The sequence below is a fragment of the Natator depressus genome, chromosome 7 (assembly GCF_965152275.1).
Source record: "Natator depressus isolate rNatDep1 chromosome 7, rNatDep2.hap1, whole genome shotgun sequence".
Classification (NCBI taxonomy): domain Eukaryota; kingdom Metazoa; phylum Chordata; order Testudines; family Cheloniidae; genus Natator; species Natator depressus.
This window is the reverse complement of record NC_134240.1, coordinates 111,655,761-111,670,124: the sequence shown is the minus strand read 5'-3', so window position 1 is coordinate 111,670,124 and position 14,364 is coordinate 111,655,761. Positions and strand designations below refer to the sequence as shown.

The following is a 14,364-nucleotide window of genomic DNA, read 5'->3' as shown; positions in this document are numbered from 1 at the left end:
GTAACCTAATTTCATGTATAGAGCCTGTATTGCAGATCAGGTATAAGAAGGAAAAAATCCAGCTTGACTCAGATCTCACACTGGTTTTGCAGAGATGGCAGTTATTAAAAAGAACAAACATGTAGAATGAGCTCATTTCTTATGGAAATCATTAAGACACAATAAATATGGAAACTCACATTGTAACCACACTGTAAATCTTACATCACCCTGGGAAGTGGGTAGGTATTAGCCCCATTTTTCAGATGAGATTGAGTGACTTGCCCAGAATCTCACAGGATGTCTGTAGCAGAACCAGGACTAGAAATCAAGTCTCCTGATGCCCAGCCCTATGGCTTAACCACAAACAAAAACCAACCATCCTTTGCGCAACTCTGAGAACTTGTTCAAACACTCCCACTAAAACGGAATGATTGATGCTTGATTTTCTTGTCATTCTGGCTTAGCACCCTGCTAGCCCTTATCTATAAGGAGCTGTTACAGAAAGTGTGCAACCTTCAAACATATGGGTTGGCACTAATCCAGGCCCAATTTGCATCCTTTTCGCAGGACAGGTCCAAAAAAATCTGAATAAAATTGCAAGGGCCAAAAATACCAAACAAACAAAAAAAAGGAAGACAGATACTAAGCATGAGGCTAGACACCAACATAAGAGAACAATAGGACATAAAATGAAGGCAGGCTTTAACAAAATAAAAATAAAAACAGTCTATTATAATATGCATCCATAGGATTCATAAAGTACTCTCTGAACTGACACATATGTGCAAACATGTTAAGATCACCTGAGTATGATATTTTCTGAACTGGGAACTATGTTCTGTCCTTCTAAGGAAACTAATTTAAGAGGCTTTTTTCACTCTGATTAATATGATCTTACAATGTGTTTCAACAAATATAAACGCATAGGGCTGGATAGGTTTTTATGCCCTTTGATTAATTCTCTGTGCAATCATAAAGGCTAGCTGGTACCTTTGGGGATTCCTTCCAACACCCTGGGGAGAGTGAGTGATAAACATCATCTTAGCACTCGTACCATCTAAGAAAAGGGTACATATTCTTCATCCTTTGTTCGTTCTAACTGGATTGTTCCCAATCCCAAAGTCACAGTAATTATTAGAGTGGATTTGACTACATCCATTACACACATTCTCAGGAATCCTGTAGTTGTAATGCTAGTTGGAGCATTCACAAAACACTAGGTTCAAAATGCAAATATCAGACACTGCAGAACAATCAGTTAGATAGTGAAGGCAGAAAAGCGTCTAATTCTTTTCAAATAGAATAACTCAGAAATGTTTAACAGAGTCTCTCTCTGTCAGAGGCTCAGAGTGTACTCTAAGAGCAGAGCTTTTTATTTTTCACAATAATCCATTTCTTCCCCCCTCTCCCATTTGTCAGTTTTCTCACCTCTGATATGCAAAATATCCAATTAGGGTGAACCATGGAAGCAGCTCCTTAAATCTTCCCCTGCATGAACATCACTTGAGAGCATTTCCTTAAAAGCTGAGTTTCCAGGCATTTTACTTCCTACCTTGTTTCCTTCATCTTCATATACAATCAGGGTTTCCATGCACCATGGGAAAACTATCATACTATCATAACTAGCCCATGGCATTCAAATACCATCAAGATGAATGTGATGGGTAAGATAGGAACAAAGGCCCAGATCCTCAAAGGACCTAAACACCATTGAAGATCTGGCTCAAAATAACAAGGCGATATCTGGCACCATGACTTACTAGTTAATTCAACCTGTATAGCAAGTATTTATGTTGTCCACACAGCTGTTGCATTTTTATTCTAAAGGAAACAGCTCAAGGATGCCATTGAAATAGCATAGATCTGAAAGATTTTCCCCTCATCATCAGGGAACACAGCTTTCCAGTCCAGATGCAGTTAATTCAGTGAATTGTAAGACACAATAGATCTATTTGCATAAACATTAGGCTACTCCAATTTCACTGACCCCTGAATGTGGAAGATGAAGCCTTAAGTCATTTCCAGGTGGTTTATGATACTCAGTTCAGAGACCTTTACCATGCATAAAACACTCAAAGCCAGTTTGGTACAGTACTTGGATGTAAGAATAGCTGTATATGTCACAGCTGTTGAACAAGTGCACTCATATTGAGTGCTACTTTCCTCCTATGAGAGAAAAGGCTTACTAGATTCCAACTAAGTAGTGCTGGACAACCCAGATGTCTGTCCACAATAGTCCATAGATCTGTATGATCTTCTAATGTGTTATAAAAAAATAATTTGCAACTTGCCCTATTTTTGCTCCAGGTGGCTATTTCCATCATCCATAAAATACAAATGTGTAATATGTCCTCATTTGTAAAACGCCTGCTCAGAAAGTTGAGTCAGGAGTTAACCCAGTGTGCGTCAAAGTCTCTGCAGGGATTCCAAACTTGCTTTTTTCTTCCCCCCAGGAAAACCAGACTGACAGGCCAGCACCGTCAACACACTGAGCCCTGTTAGAGACATCATTAAGAGCATCAAGACCCGAAATCTATTAGGCGTGTGCCCCATTTATCAAATCGGTTCTCAAGTCTCAAGCTATGGTGGGGGTTTTTAAGCTTCCAACTGAACACTGCTGTTTCCTGCTTAACAAACATCTTTCACCAATATCATTATTGGTCCAATCCTGCTCTCCTAGAAGTCAACAGTAAATTTCCAGTAACTTCAATAGGAGCAGGAGTAGGACCTGAAAGTGAAACATTTACACTCTGGAATCCTTTGCAAGTCATTTCACCACAAAATGCATTTTCATTGTGGTCTTGTCACCTAAGCTCACCAAGCCTTAAAGAAGGATCTGCTCAGTGAGAGATAGAAATGAGAAGTAACCCATCTTAGGTTACAATAATTTCAAACTAACTGCTGCAAATGGCTTCAACTTAACCGCATCCCTCTCACACAGTGAAAGTCTGGCCCTGAAACAACCTGGACAGAGGTTTATTTCCACTGTAAGCTCTTTGGGGCTTTACTGTCCCAAAGAGGTTGTGCTCATTTCTTTTATATTGGTACAGTGACCTGGCTGTGGCCTTTAACAGTACCACAATACAAAGTTTAAAAAACTTATAATGACAATAGAAAGCACAGGGAGCACAGAGTTGAACTCAAAGTGGAAATGCAATGGTATGTTTGCCTTCACTTTAGTCATATCAAGAGGAAACCTGTCACGCTGATAGCAGCAGGAGCCAAACAACAGAATTCTTAGTGTATCTTCTCAGGCTCAATGGCAAGATGACTAAAGTAGCCCTTGGTTACTTATATTTTGCCAAGTAAATATTCCACTGAAAAGGTGATACTTGCCCCATGTACCTTTATCATTAGTATTTTGTTATAGGTATACTAATGGGACACAAAACCATGTGATGACGACAGCTGCCATTCCCTCTTACCAGTGGCAGGAAACAGTTTAGCACTTCTGATATAAAGGCACCTCCTGCAATGCCATTCGGCTATATTTTGACCAGCTTGGTAAAGTTAAGTTTTTACAATACATTAGAGATTAAAAATAAAGCCAAAGTAACACACAGGGAAATACTTGGCTAAAACCAAGTAGTAAAGGTGCTGTAAAAAGAAATATTTCTGATTAGTAGTGGAATATTCCAAAAAGTAATTCATGCAAATAAGCCATGTGTTCTGTAAGTACCTGCAAGATTTCACAAGCCTTTCTGAGGCAATAATGATACTGTAAATTGGTTATTTGGCAGTGACATGTCAGAACCTGTTCTTCCTTATTCAGCGTCCCCTACGTCCTCTTAAACATTTCTCTGTGTAGCATCAGACTGAAAGCAGGCTCATTGTCAGTCTCTGAATTATTGCTGAGCGAGAGTTACACCCTCTCCTGGAAGCTGCCATGGCAACCACATTTTTGCTGGGGCACTGCCAGCTTCAGGATACTATCTTTTTTCGTAATCAGAAGTCTGATCTTTTCAGAATGGAGATGTCTCTCATCAGCCTTACAAAGCTCTTGGCTAAGAATCCCCCTAACTTTTATGCAATACTGGCTGCTCTCTCAGAAAGGCTTTCCATATCATGCAACTTTGCTTAGTACTTTAGGGTTTTGAAAGCCTTGACAAAAAAAGGGACTCCAGGATTCTACAGTATTGATCCCAAACACTGCAGCTTACACTGTGGTGTCCTGTGCAATTACCATAGCCTATATTTTATCCAGGAGGAACTGCTAGTTCTCTGAATAAAAACAAATCAAATCCATGCTACTTTTTACTACGGCAAGATGCTACACAGCCAATCTGACTGAGGCATCCAACCATTTCCATGTGTTATTATTAAACTTTTCATTTCCTCATTTTTATGCAAACAAAAAAACATCTTTTAAAAACATGCAGTGTTTTCAGTGTTAACTGATAAGACCAGCTGAGCTAAAAGGCAGTGAAACTTTTAAAGTGATCTCAACCTTTATCACTATACAACAAAACCTACTGAAATAATCAAAGAACAACATATCTATTAAAAACTACTCGACAAGAAAAGTTTGTAGCTCCCACACTACTTCAGTGCACAGTACCAACTAGAAACTACATAAACTCCATTCAGCATGTAGACATAAAAGTGCATTAGCTATTTTCTCTTTTTCTAAAAAGCAGAATGACACTGAGCCCATAAATAAATCCCTCTGATGCATGAGGACATGAAAAGTATCTGAATCCATCGCCACTGTCTCTTGTGATTCAAAAATATATTCAGCCACATTACAGAGGCACACAATCTCTCCTCCCCAGCACAATATTCCCATTTCTCAGCCAAAAGTGGCATCTACATCTAGTTTTCACAAGGAGACATATACCTTCTGCTAAGGCTTCTTTAGTCTAGTTCCCAGTCTTCCTCAGTCTGGTGAGCAGTGCACTCCACCTCTCTTCAGATTCAGAGCACTATGAGAAATGCCTTGCAGACACCAAACAGTCCCCAGCTCATGCTCTCACTGAGCCAGCTTTCAGAGCTTCCGATTAGATAAGTGTGTTTCTAACTAAAACACAGCCACCGCCCCTTCACCTCCACTGCTCTTCAATCACTATCCAGCAGACACACCAAAAAGGAGAAAGAACAGATTCTTCTGCCTGTCCATTAGACACATTCTAGCAGTCGCTGGGGCAGTCCATTGTGAAAAAAAGGAAAAGGGAAGGATATATTAATACTTAGTCCTGCCATTAGTGCAGGGGACTGGACTAGATGACCTGTCGAGATCCCTTCCAGTCCTATGATTCTATATGCCCCTGTGAAGACAGTACCATTCCTTGGTGTTCAAGTGTAATAATATGATGATAGAACAACTCACCTTCAGAGAGAGGTGTTGGTTTAGACTGAAATCAGAGTCTGTGTGGGTTATTTAACAGTCCTTCCAAGGCTTCTGAGGAGTTTAAAAGGTTTGTGAACTCAACAGCACAGATAAAGTGCACTTCTCTAAGGTCGCACCAGTTTGAGATAATTTAGAAAATGTCCAGAAAGCCACTTTACCCCGAATGTCTTTTAAAAAATTGGCTGCTGGATAGACTTTCCTTTTAACCTCATTGTGGCAGTAGGAGCCACTCTTGTGTGTTACCTTACCCTTGACAGGGACAGTTATTTTACACTGGGATTCTACTCCAGTTGCTGAGCCAAATTCTAACTAAAGTGAGAAGAGTGAGGAAGAGCCCTGCTCAGTCAGGCACATATCCATGTATACTTGTATTTAGGCACATATCCACGTATACTTGTATTAGAGGAATTATTCAACAAAATGTTTTTCAGTGAAAAATGCTGAATTCGACCGAACCAAAACTTTGTGGAAATGTATCTGTTTCGACAAAACCTTTGTCAGGAAGGTATCACAGGTTCAGGGTGGAGCAACAGATGGCGCTATGCCCCCGAATTGCCTGATGGTTAGGCCCCTCACCTCAGATGTGGTAGACCTAGGTTCAAGTCCCTGATCTGAATCAAGCAGACGGAGAGACCATTGCTTGGTCTATAATCAAACAACCCAGGATCCATTCTACCCACCTCCATGATTGAGATGGCCGAATTAGAACAGACGACTGCTATGTGCCTCTGTTGCTGAAGGTTTCCCAGCAGCCTGTGTCACTTATTTACTATGCTCACAAAGCCCCATTTACTATAATAGTAATAAACCAAATTGCAAACAAGGTAAATCACAGAATTAACACCACATGCTATCTTCCATCACCCATTCACGCTGCTCTTTGTTGCTTCTTTTCTCTGGGTTTATATGTTCATTCAGACCACAAGCAATCTGGATCAGGGACTGTGTCTTTTCACACGCCTGAAAAGCACCCATCATATATTTGGTGCTCTGGAAATTAAATAGCGATAGATTCCCTCACAAGTTTCCTTTCTTTTTATAAACCCAGAATACCTTAAGAAAACATCAGAGGCAACTAGGGTGACCAGACAGCGAGTGTGAAAAATCGGGACGGGCGTGGGGGGTAATAGGAGCCTATATAAAACAAAGGCCCAAATATCGGGACTGTCCCTATATTGTCCTATATCCCAGGACATTTGGTCACCCAAGAGGCAACACTTTAAAACACCTTATATTCTCAATCTTTCCTTTGCAGCAACAAAATGCTTTGTATGCAAAAGCTGGATTTTTTTCATTTTAAAGCAAGACAAGCCTTCACTTGTCTTATTACTACTACATCGACAGCACAGAAAGCGATGAGCTTTGTGATATTAAATGGATGACTGCCATGAAAACAGCTCATCCAAACAGCACATGAAAGAGAAAGAAAAACAATGCATGAGTGTTTTTTTTAAAGTTTCTGAATAGCATTTTCCATTGTTTTTACAGGATACACCTAAATCAAAAACCCAAGCACTTATTTGTATTTACTAGGAAATGCCCATCTAGTGTAGAACTTAGATACTTAAGCACTTTTGAAAATGTTGTCCTAAGTGACTTAGGAGCCTAACTCCCATTTTCAAAAGTGACTTAGGCACTTAAGTCTTGTTAATAGTCAATGCACTTAAGTAGGTAGATTACTTTACACATGAGACTATTCCCATTTAAATGTTGACAGACTCATAGCCTTAGACAATATTTCTTAAAACATGTCTTATTCTACTACCTCAATAACACTTCATATAAATACCAAGTATATTATTAGTATTATTTATTTGTTAACTGAAGCAAACAATGGTCTTCAGAGGATCCTGTTTAAAACTCAGCTAAGAGGTTCTCCAAAGTCCATGAAATCAATGACCCTAGTTCAATCAGCATATGGAACCAAATACTTGGTTACGTAAATAAGACTAAGCAGAAAATTACTGGAATCATTGACAGCACACGCATCTATGCTGGGGGTTGCGGGGGGGGCATGAGAGGGAAGGAACACTTTGGAGGAAACTAGTGGGAACCTCTTGCTTGTGAAGAGCTATTCCTTAGTATCATATTCTTCTCTTCAACAAGGACAATAAAAATTCTTTACACAACTTGAGCAGGCATTTCTCTTTACATTTCCAACGTCAGTGCATCTCTAAGCTGCTATCTGTCTAGGTATTTCGAGGTGTAGCATACAATAGATGATGGATTCCTGAATGCCAGCTCATTAAATTAAGAGCATATTTCTGTATTAATACACACTGCTGTGCTTCTTGTTAAAATCCGGGGAGACTCAGCATAAACGGCCACATGGACCATAGTTGATAGGAACTTGGCCTTTCAAGCTGAAGTTAGATGAGCCTGTTGTGTCCTTGGCATTTCTCTCTTCAGGTTCATCTGTTAAGGGGCATTGTGCCATAACTTACAAGGTGGTGAACCAGTTTTAACAGCTCATAGGAGACAAGCAAATATAGATATAAAAAAGGAATAGTCTTCAGAACACATGATGTGATACTTCCAGTGTCAAACAATCACCAAATGGGAAGAGTTGCTTCACCAATAGGGACTAGAGCCATACCCAGCTTTAGCCTGGAGAGATCACATGCCTGCTTTTTCTTTGAGACAGGGAATATTAAGTAAGCTCTGTTATAGAAATAAATGGATAGAGAAACCAGATGGTTCAGGGATTTGTTAACACATATGGAGCCTTTGATCATTACATCACCAGTTCAAATCCTGCTTGTAACAGTAGTGACCAAACGCGCCAGCATGGCACTAGAGTAGGAGTCAGAAGACCCGGGTCTTACTACTAGTTCTGCTGTGTGACCTCAGGCAAGTCACTTCACTTGTGTGTTGCTCAGTTTCCCCTTTTGAAGAACTGAGATAATTACACTTACATCCTTTGTCAAAGGTTTTTTCCATGTACGGATGAAATACATGCACATGGGCCCAATTGACTTTAATGGGCTTTGAGAGTTAAGTCTTATTATACTTGGTAGGTTATGCAAAATGAGTTGGGCCACAATCTTGCAAATATCTAAGCGCGTGCTCATGTGAGTAGAGTAACAGAAATCCCTAGGAGTTTGCAGAATCAGGCCCAAGATGTCAAGCTGGCATCTGTCACTGGCTAAGCTTTAAAACACTAAAGTTAAGAAAACTTTAAATTTAGTGGAAAGTCTATGTTCTTTTAAGGATCAATCCAAATTCCTTTCATACCATTATATCCTGATAAGGAAAGCTTTTCATTGGAGCTAACAGGAAATGAACCATTATTTTTGGGAAATCGCTCCTTTCTGATAGCAAAACCTGTGGAGGAACACTGACCTCTGTTGCCTTGACTACAACTCCACATATCCTTAATGTACACTACAATTTATGACTTCTTGTACACGCATTAGATATTGGATATTTATCATTTACAATGTTTATTGTGCAGGCTTCAGCTACCTGCTATTTGTCACAAGCAGTAAAGCTCAGAAGTATAAGCAAAATCTCTCTAGCTCAAACACATTACTTTTTTTCACCTCGCTCCTTTTTAGTGGATTTAGTGATTCAGATGGACAGCCTGGAAAAATGGGGTCCTTCATTTAACCACAGAACCAGGACACCAGCAGCTGTATCACTGTCTCCAACAATACACCTCAATCTTGACCTAAGAGATCAGCGCCAGGGGAAGGCTGGATATATTCAATCTCCCTCATCCATTCAGTACTTGGTCTCTCTACAGAGAAAGTCAAAGGTGCCTGTTAGTATGAGCGGGGGGCACGGCTTTCTGAAATGTGGTACAAAAGACTCCTTTAATTTTGGGTGTCTCCATTTTTGAGTGCCAGATTTAAGACATCCAGGGCCTGATTTTCAGAGGTGTCGAGTACCCATAAGTCTGACAGTGTGGGCTGCAAGTCCTAGAAGTTTCTAAGCAGCACTCAAAATGGGTGGGCGCTTTTAAAAATGTAGGCCCTGGTCACTGATGCCATCAAACTTGTTTAACAAAATGAGTTTTTATGCCATCCTTCTGTGCTCTTCCCATTTTACCGTAACCAGCTGTGAAGGAACACAGTTACACTGTATCAAGTGCAACAAGAATTGGCAAAAAATAATGAGCTTTCCAAAGGGACAGCATACTGCCTATTGCTGCCGACTGATTCACTAGTGTGGTATGCGTGTGTGATGGATGGTGGGTGACATTTCTCCTCTGCCTTCGCTACTTGCATCTCAGTGAGATGAAATATAATATTCCTCCCAGATCACAGTATAATATACACCCTCTTTTTACAAAATAAACTGAAAACTCTGTGGGGATCAATTAACCCACTTTTTGTTTTTAACTGGAAAAGACAAAATACTAGGTGCCTTTTCCCACTGGACAGATCTGGCTAGCCTGTTATGTCACAACCTACAGTCTAATTGCTCATGCAAATGTGATGCTTTATGGAAAGAACAAGATTTGTATCCAGTCTGCATCACACGAAGCAGGAGATAACTCAACAGACTTTGCTCCCCTGAAAAAACCTCCAGGTCTTGCTTTTGCTGGGGGAAAAAAAAATACTGCTAAAGAAAACAGAGGGAAAATACTAATCTCTATTTGAAAAGGCTAAATCTAAATTAAACTATTAGATGGGATCTAGTGAGTAATTCACCCTCTCTAGATGAAGGAGTCATCAACTGCCCCTCTGTTCCAGGTCTACAATATTCTGCAAACCCTGGCACAAGGCTGCTCTAACTTGCACTGGCTGGAACAGCATCCTTTAATAGACACCAGGTTTAAAACAAACAAAAGGAAGTATTTTTTCCCCACACAATGCACAGTCAACCTATGGAACTCCTTGCCAGAGGATGTTGTGAAGGCCAAGACTATAACAAGGTTCAAAAAAGAACTAGATAAGTTATGGAGGATAGGTCCATCAATGGCCATTAGCCAGGATGGGCAGGGATGGTGTCCCTAGGCTCTGTTTGCCAGAAGCTGGGAATGGGTGACGGGATGGATCATTTGATTACCTGTTCTATTCATTCCCTCTGGGGCACCTGCCAGTGGCCACTGTTGGCCGACAGAATATTGGGCTAGATGGACCTTTGGTCTGACCCAATATGGCCGTTCTTATGTTCTAGGAACCAATCTGCCAACTAGGGATTGCTGCTTTGGCCCCAGTCCCTGATCACATCTTTTCTGTGTCCCCAAACACTATCTCCCTGCCTGTAACCAGCCACGATACGCCCGATGCAGGAAGGGGTTGTGGGGAGGGAAGAGGAGAAGACAGGGACACAGAGCTGTGTGAGCAAAAGCTATGCCCGGTTTATGTCAGCCAGTTTCCCATAGGCTAGGAGAATTCTTATCAGCACCCCCGAGAACTGATTTAAGGGCGTCATCCCCTTTAGAACAATGCTCTTCTAGCAGTGCAAAAGGACCTTAGCAGCAGCCAAGAATTTAGCCAAATGTTTCTGTTCAGCATCACTAATTAGTGTATCTAAACTGGTCAGTCACTCCATTTGAGTGCCATTGGTTGAGTGTTTTAATGCCCCTCAGTTTCTACAATGAGATTTGAAGAACTTTTTGTGGATTAACCAGGTTAATAAAATATACTGTAATGTGTTTAAGCCAAATCTCCTAATTGCAGACTGTGCATATGCCTCATTTGGCAAGATATTACTACTTATTAAGTGAAGGTCTCCAGTTAGTCTCTCAGTCTACGCCTTACTGACAGCAACCAGACATTAAAACTGATTTTAACAGATTAGGAAGGAGGTACAGCATACTTGTTGTTTGATTTTCATGGGCTATATAGGATTTTGATATTCGTTGCGTACTAGGGGCTGCAGCTGCCCCCTGCTGTATTGCGACTAGTTATGCTACTGATATATTAGTACTGGATCAATGTCTGTGTCTATGTTCAAGCAAAACTTCCCCAGACTTACCAGAAACAACATGGTAAAGGTAAAAAGTATTCAAAAGGTACACAAAACCCCAGCTTGAGTACATATGCTTAATGCTCCCACATATTCAAAAGGTCACTCAAATGGCTCTATATTTTTGCAAGGCTTTATGACTATTTAAGGCTTAGGCTGAATGGAAAATCTCTAACAGTACTTTGTCACACACGGAGCTCTAGAAAATGAAACGTGGTTTGGTGGCCCCAGCTCAACTTCCTCTTTGATTCCTGTTTCAGTTGAATGTTATTTCCTATTTTCAATAATAAACAAGCAGCCAGAGTCACAGTGAGAGAAACCAACCTCAGGAACAAAATTTGCCTGGCCTTAGTGCTCTCCATCCTCCACAGCCAGACGCAAACAGAGTGAAAGCCAGGACTTCAACTTACCCAGGTCAGGTCTAGATGGACAGTTGAGACCTGGCTGTGTTGAGCTTCTTAGCCACCATTTTCAAAGGAATTCATTCATTTATAGCACAGTTTAGCTCAAGCTACTCTGAGGTTCCTTCAGAAAGGCAGGTTTCTTCTGAAGGATGATGCATTTTCAAGCCAAGATGATCTGAGCTCAAACTTCCCTTACACACAGCCACTGCAGTAAAAGCAGCCTTACTTGAACAATACAGAAGAAAGGGAGCTCATTCTTCCAAACTCTAGTTAGCCTCCAGCATCCTCCCCTATATTACTCTGGTCACAGTGCCATATCTCTTCTCACTAATTATCCAGCTGGATCTCCAAAAGGATTATGCACATATTAGAAGGGAAGGAGACAAAGAGCCTGACTAATTGAATAAAGAAAAGATTTCATTTTAACAGAAGCAATGACAAGTGCCTGGAGTGCCCAAGCGTCTTCCGGCTCCCTTATGTGACGGCCACCATCTTGGCCAACGCACCAGCGACTGAACCAGAGGCCTCCAGCACTAAAAGCCTGAACCGTGCTTCAGTTAGAGCTGTAACGGACTCAACCTCTGCAGATCAGGGAAGAGAGATAACAGCACCCTCACCAGTGGGTTACAACTGCATTCATCTCTGCGGCTGTACGACTCTGTCGACACTATGAACTAGGGCTGCGTTTCCCTGGCTTGTGTACATGTATTCATGCTAGCTCTTACCAAGCTAGAAACAGAAGCGTAGCTGTCATGGCACAGGAGGTGGCGACGTGGCTGACCCAGTTTCAGGTGGGTTTGTACTCAGTACGGCTCAGTTGTGCCTTTGCTGCGGCTACCCATGCCCCTGTGGCTACACTGCTATTTATAGGAGCTCACACTGTGGATGCAGCCTAAAGGGCAGACGTTTTGTTACTCATCGGAACTGCATGACCAGGTCCTCGTACACTCTTCCAAAAACACACCACTGGTTGGAATTCTTTGCCCTCTTTCTTTCACCAACTAACTTTGCAAAGTAAAATCAAGCACATTTTCGGGTAATGTGAAATATTAAGCGATGCTGAAGCTAAAGACGAACCCAAGCCATGTACTTCAGATCAGGAACTGAATCCTAATCTAAACCAGTTCTCTCTTTACACAGAATCCAGTTTCCTAAATGGATCCATGGAGTCAGGAATCAATTTTGCCTCTCATATCTAAACAGTAGCATGCCCTGCACTGGAGAGGGTCCTCTGAATTTTTGGTAGAGTTCCACCACCAAGCATCTCTACAATTATATGGAGAGCTCCGTGCCAAAGTATAAGGACCACAACTCCAATGAGAGACTAAGATCAATTTTAGCAGAAAGGGGATGTGTATCTAACAAGAGTCACCCAGATCTGATTGAGGAGCATGCTGAGGACATACTCCCCTTCATATAGTCAATGACTCAGGAGAAGGGATACTTTGGGTGGAAATCCTGGCTTCTGTTTGTGCCTTCTCATACCTAAATTATTTAACTTCCTCAAGAATATTCCTCCCTTTCATGTTCTCAGTATCATGCATATCACCTTATCTCAATCTCCTCTCTTCCGAAAAATAGAAACCTAGTGTTCCTACCCCTCTTCACAGCTGTCAGCTAGAAAACATTTATTATCCCCATATGTTTCAAAGTAGCAGCCGTGTTAGTCTGTATCTGCAAAAAGAACAGAAGTACTTGTGGCACCTTAGAGACTAACACATTTATTAGAGCATAACCTATAAATTATTTTATGATATAAAAAAAATGTATCTCCTTCAGTACTTTTTCTAATCCTCACCCCAGCTACCCAGGATGCTCCAGACTTATAGTCAACACCGACTTTGTGCAGTACCATACAAAAAAATCATCTCACTGACATCTCCACAGAAACCAGGGCAATCAGTTCTCCCCTACACATTTCCCAGTGGCTAGAATTTTTCCAAAGCACTTAGCAACAAGCTAACTCTGCTCCCATTGAAGTCAATAGCAAAAATCCCACGGAACAAATTCTTTGTGTACCCTGCAGTCTGGTGAGTAAACCCAGCGATTAAGCAATAGATTATATATTACTTACCTCTAGGACCTTTCCAGTGATGAACTGGTGACACGCTTCACATTTGACCCCAAAGAGAACCTGGTAGTCCTTTTCACAATAAGGAGCACCATCCCTGAAATAAAATATCCAGAAGGTAAAAGTTACAATGCAGTTTGTATTCTTCCCTTGTCCCTAGTGGAAATTCCCATTGACAGCAATAGGCGAACGGGCAAGAAACCAAGCTAGCTATTTTGCAGCTCAAATGAATTGGCATTACAGTTAGCACCATTTAGGATCAGCATTTAAATTGCCATCGAGAATAAAGGAGAAACATTCAACCACAAATGTGCACACTGTGGGCCAGATCCTCTGCTGGTGTCAATGGGTGTAAAATCAACTGAGCTATGCCCCTTTACACGAGATGACAAAGGTTGACAAACCTTTGTCAACATTCTATCATACACGTGCACGACCCTGCTGCACCTCAATCCATTTCAGCAAATAAATCCTTGGTCATCTTAATAGAGTATAAACAGACACATCTGAGCATCAGTGGCATCATGAAGGTTCAAAAGGGAGGTGGGCAGTGCTATCTTTGTATGAATGAGGAATGAATTAGAAACACCGTGGCCAGTTTAAAGAATTTACACAGTATCAGGCACCACCTTACAAGTTCC

General features: G+C 41.1%; 1 protein-coding gene across 8 annotated transcripts in view; it reads right to left on the bottom strand.

Moving 5' to 3' along the window:
- ABLIM1 (actin binding LIM protein 1) overlaps positions 1 to 14,364 on the bottom strand; it is a 311,243-nt gene that overhangs the window by 102,910 nt on the left and 193,969 nt on the right. For all 8 annotated transcript variants that reach the window (XM_074959284.1, XM_074959287.1, XM_074959282.1 and 5 more), the window contains exon 6: positions 13,727 to 13,820. In XM_074959284.1, the coding sequence (XP_074815385.1) occupies positions 13,727 to 13,820 (94 nt within the window). The remainder of the gene's footprint in view (positions 1 to 13,726; positions 13,821 to 14,364) is intronic.